This window comes from Dipteris shenzhenensis, chromosome 4 (genome assembly GCF_047967505.1).
Source record: "Dipteris shenzhenensis isolate YYH24624 ecotype China chromosome 4, Dip_SZ_1.0, whole genome shotgun sequence".
NCBI lineage: Eukaryota > Viridiplantae > Streptophyta > Polypodiopsida > Gleicheniales > Dipteridaceae > Dipteris > Dipteris shenzhenensis.
In genome coordinates this window covers 14,964,453-14,969,877 of record NC_141599.1, presented here as the reverse complement: position 1 = coordinate 14,969,877, position 5,425 = coordinate 14,964,453, and the positions used below count along the sequence as shown (strand labels likewise).

Genomic DNA, 5,425 nt, shown 5'->3' with positions numbered 1-5,425 from the left:
GTAGAGTTGCCAAATTCTTTGATCTTGTAGTTGGACTGGTTCTATCAAGGAGAGGGTGATATGGTCTCTGCATTGGTAATCCGATATGAATCTTTGTGGACAAAGTATGAAAAGGCAGCTTTGTGAGCTATGGCATCTACATCATCGGCCCCTCAAAGTCTCTTAGGGAAGGAGCATTTAAAGATGAGAAAATTTGTGATGCCTTTGGAGCCTCGTCTTTGCTCAAAAGTAATGAGTAAAGATCCAACAACATACATGGAGACACTCCGCATTGTGACCAAGAAGGAAGGTCCTCTACAAATCAAAACCTCTTTTGTGTCTTCACTAGCGTCAACTTCTAAGGTGGAGGTAATGGGCACTCCTCTGGTACCAAAGTTCTCTGAGTTAGATCAGAGTGATGATAGGTCTCAAGATAAGAGTGGGGTCACTTGCTATCAATGTAATGACAAAGGTCACTATCACCCAGAGTGTCCTAGATTGAGAAAGAAAGAAGAAAAGGAAGTATCTTGGGATGAGAAAAGAGAGATAATGATGGCTAAACAAGGGCATGGAAAAGCAAAAGAAGAAGAAGAAAGTAAGGAAGAAGTAGATGAGGGACATTGGGAAGATGAACATGGTAGTAAGAAAAAGAAGGCATCTAGAAGGAGAATTAGCCAGTTAAACTTTCCTTTAGGATAAGGCATTGGAAGCTATGAATTGTTGTGAGACCTTAAAGAAAAGGAAACTCATATCACCTTTGGTTAGTTACTTGCTTTGTCTCCAAAACTACGAAAGGAATTGGAAAAGCTAGCAAGCACAAGGGTGTCAAAGAATGTTAACATCCACAGAGTACATCCGCCACCGAATGTAGGGTAATTAGTGATTAGAGGTGATCAGGCCACATGATCTACCTCAACGGACAAGTTCACGGATTTTGATCCCCAAATACCCAAAGTCCAAGGATTCTAGGTATAGGTTGTATGTTCCAGCTAACACCAAGACCAAAGATTGCAGGCAACATGCATATTTCAGGTCCACGTCCATGGAAATAGCTACGCCAACAAAATAGCCATGAAAGGAGTACAACTCAAACTCAAGGAGTTTGATCCCCAAATATCCCAAGGCAAAAGATTGCAGGCAACGTGCAGGGTTACCGTTGAGTGTCTCGCGGAAGTTAAGCCTCGCCACTCCAGGTTTTGGGCCGCATTCACGAGGTTCGAGCCCCAAATGGTTTAAGGCGTGAGGGCCCTTAGGGAGTTTGAGCCCCAAATCACCTAAGCCTAGGAGGCGCAAGGCTAACACAAACACTATTTGGGAACCGGTTAGGACCACCTCCTAATACTAGGTTTGTCCCAAGCGCTTTAATATGGTTAACACAAGTGCTATTTTCGCTAGTAGGGAGAGATGGAAAGAATAGCAATATGACTTGGCACCCTATGGGCCCAAGAGCCTTTGATTGTAAAAGAGAAGGAGAGTGCTAAGAAGGAAAAGGGTTCGCCCTCCCTTCAAAAGGTGACTTGTATAAAAGGCCAAAGTGTTGACTTTGGTCTTCATTGTTGTTTGCACAAGTTTGAATACAAGCTCAAGAGAGTGTTTTGGGTGTTCCCTTGTTTCAGTTATAGTGCCCTTGTGTGTTTGCCACTCCATCCCCCTTCACTCTCCTCTTCCCTTCTCCTTCTCCAACCCCTTCCCTTCTCCCTTCTCTTCTCCCTTCTCTTCTCCCCTCTCCCCCTTCCCTCTTTCTCGCATGGAAACACATTTGCAACAATCTGGAGGCCGCTTGAGTGACACTTGCGGATGACTCCTGCTATGCATTGCTCCCACAAGCAGTAGATTGAAGTGGAGGCTCCATCGGCATATCTTCAACATCCCCATGATGCATGAGTCACCACCGAGACCCACCACATTTTTGGCACCATTGTCGGGGAGAAAAGGCATGCTTTTGCATTTGCACTTGTTTCCCTTTGATATCTACCCATCGCACAAGTCTTCAAGCCTAACTTGGAGCTTGTTAGTGGAGTTGTAGGAGAAAAGAGAGGGAGGACATGAGAGTGTGGATGAAAAAGTAGGAAAACTATTTTGTTGTTGTTGGAAAGTCATTTGGGAGCATTGGAGGCTTGTTTTTTATGCTTTTTAGTGTTTTAAGTTCTTGGGAAGTGAGGAAGATCGCCAGATAGTGATCATTGGTGCACATTTAAAAGGTGACCAGCTCTAAGCACTTAAGAATTTATTTTTGCAATACAAAGATGTGTTTGCATAGAGTTATATAGATATACGTGCAGTGCCACCAGAGATCTATCAGCATAGCCAAACCCGTTGCAACAATGGTATCATGTGAATCCGAACTATGCCAAGCAAGTCAAGTCCAAACTAGACGATTTAATTCAGGTGGGATTCATCTATACCATTGAACGAAGTGATTGGTTGTTTTTTATAGGTGTATTACGAAATAAAAATGGAAAACTCCAAGTCAGTGTGGACTACTAGAAGCTTAATTCTCAAACAGTGCTAGATCCATTTCCAATTCCTTTCACAAATGGAATTTTGGACTAAGTTGTAGGACATGAGATGTACTCATTCATGGATGGTTACACTGGGTATAACCAAATATCAATCACACCTAAAGACCAATTTAAGATAGCATTTATTACAAGTGGGGTGTTTATGCCCCAAAAGTGATGCCTTTTAGACAATGAAATGCTCCTTCTACTTTCCAGAAGATCATGGTGGACACATTCCAGCTTATTGCTATTTACTTGGGTTTATTTTGTGTATGTTTAGAGAGGCCATCACCAGGACTCTCAGACACCATGTACACAGTCACACTAGTTCCTGCTCACATTTCACCAACATGAAAGAGGGATTAAATATGTGGCCATTTTGGCAAGAGACGAAAGGCCAATAACTTAATCCACACAAAGTGACAAGTCACATATGACCCTTTCACAGAGACAAAAACCTAAACTTAAAACTCATTAGAATGATCTAAACTACCACTAATCCTAACACTTGTTAACATGGTCAACTCAACGAAAGGGTAGTAATGAGACAAAGAGAGAGAAATGCCCAACCAAAAGCATTAGGACTTTCACAAGAGAACAAAAACTTAACGCTAACAACACATTAGAAAGACCTAAACAACCACCAACCCTAAGATTAACCAACCTTTAAGATGGTCAACTTGACCAAAGTAACCAACATGTGCAACTTGGACCTTATTAGCAAAAAATAAGCACATACATCCCTTAGGACCCTTGCAGGCCCAAAAACATTTATAACTCGGGGGTTTTAATTACCCCTTTCGAGCATAGTATTGCTCCATAGAGTCCCCATGGCACGCTGACATGATCGTGTAGACTCTACAAGAATGCTAGAGCAAAGCATACGTGAATGGAAACAAGATGCCCATGTGGTGAACTCTGAAAAAGCAAGGAGCCTGGGTAATCCGATGTCGTGGATTTCCATTACCTCATTGCAATAGGCTTCCCTATTTGAACTTTCCTCGTGGCCTCAAAGGAAAAGAAGCAGAAAGGTAAGGCTCAAATATCTCAGTCAGGCCAACGATTAACGGAGCGTATACAGGGCCACACAACGCCCCTCAGCACCACTATCATCACGGCTGCGAAGCCTCCCACCTCAATCACCGCTGTTCCCAAGCGACGGAGCAATGAATTCTTCATCACTTGGTCGCAATACAGCGGATTGCACTGATGCACATACACAGTCCAGTCCATCTCTAGCACCAACGCTCTGTTTCCTGTTAGATTGAACGCTTGTATGTTCGTCCATGTCGGTGGTCTGTTGTAAAAGTCGCCCCTGAAAAATCTCCAGTACAGATCGTTCGTGGCATTCTCATTGCCCATAAATCTGGTGCTGATTACGAATCTGTGTGCCGCCCGGTCGAACATCTGCTTTATCGTCAGGAGCTGAACCCAATCTGCGAACTGATTCGTCACAAGATAGGAGTAGTCTGCGAAGACATCGTTCACATTATCTGCAGCAAACGTACGGCACGAGAACTTTATGAGCTTTTGCAAAAAAGAACAAAACTTCTGTGCAACGCAATCTCAGACAGAAAGCTTTTACAACCAGATCGACCTTTGATCAAAACGTCAAATAGCTAATGAGAACCTTACTTTGCATGTCTATGGTGATCATGTGCGCCAAGACGGAGGGACTCGTCACCGTGTTGGTCGACATTGTTGTCCGCATTGTTTGGTTGGTATAAGCCGTAATGGACTGTCCCATGGAGTAGCAGGCTTGACGCCAAATCCCAGTAGTTGTATTGTTAGCTACAACGGGATCACAAAACTGAGTGTAGTTTGTGATTGGGTATCTGTTCCAACTGCTGGTGTGATTTTCAGTCTGGTTTATCCAGTAAAATCTGACGAAATACGGCCAGGGAATAGAGGACTTGTTGCAAGGGCAGAGGAGATTAGGATAGTTCTGTTCATACGTCGGAAGAGTGAGCAAATAGTGACTTCCCCAATGTCGCGCGGTTCGATAACCCACTGAGCTCGTGTAGACGAAAGTTATAGCGATGATTGCCGCCAAGGCTGCAAACATCGTTACAACGAGCCGCCAAATGGGTCGTCGGGAGGGTTCATCTAGAACTTTAGGCCTGCAAGAGACACAACGTCCGCGGTGAGATATAGAAACACTGCAATAATTAGAGCTCGACGCGGTACAACACTAGATGAAGTAAGTGCAGAAAAACCGACTTGGGATGATCGTTGCAAACGTCTGCGGTGGTGCGGTTGATGAAGGAGAGGGTGCGACAGAAGATGGGTCGTCCAAAGGAGAAGCAAGAATGAGGATGAGCCATGCGAGAGGGATGAGGATGCTGGGAAGCTCGCAAGCTGGTGGAAGAGGTCGATAATGTTAGCGATGAAAATCAATCCGATCAAAGTGGGGCGCAGCAGTCGAAAAAGGCTCTGCTACAGCTCTAGAGTCTAGAGTCCACACGCTTAAAACGCGTGTACGGTCGGAAGGTTTACGTCACTGCATTTATCATTCACACACAGCCTGTTGACTTGGTATGATCTATCCCATTCCACAATCATTTCCTTGACTTTTGACCATTCCATCTAAGGCCTTAGGCCGGGGGAAGCCGCCCAAGCAAAGGATTTCTGAAAATGTTGAACCGTGAATGAATTTTATTGGGTATTGAACTTGGGTAGCGGGGTCTACACTATATGGGTGTATGTGAGTTGATATTTGCTTCAGTATGTGTATATATATGTATATGTGTATGTGTGTACATGTGTATGTAAATGTGTATGTGTATGTGTATGTGTATGAGCATGGGCATGTGCAAATCCATGTGTGCATGCATGTGTATCTGTATCTATATTTGTATCTATATCTACATCTACATCTATATATGTATCTGTATCTATGTGCATATGCATATGTGTATGCATATGGTATGCATATGCGTATCTGT

At 43.7% G+C, this 5,425-nt stretch overlaps 1 protein-coding gene across 1 annotated transcript; it reads right to left on the bottom strand.

The window, feature by feature from the left end:
* Positions 1–3,126: 3,126 nt before the first annotated feature.
* LOC147902507 (uncharacterized) lies at positions 3,127–4,873 on the bottom strand. The gene is made up of 3 exons (XM_087373660.1): positions 4,701–4,873; positions 4,116–4,600; positions 3,127–3,973 (listed from the first exon to the last, which is right to left on the bottom strand). The coding sequence occupies exons 1-3, from the start codon at positions 4,802–4,804 to the stop codon at positions 3,528–3,530; spliced, it is 1,035 nt and encodes a 344-aa protein (XP_087229786.1). The 5' UTR covers positions 4,805–4,873; the 3' UTR covers positions 3,127–3,527.
* Between the last annotated feature and the right edge of the window lie 552 nt (positions 4,874–5,425).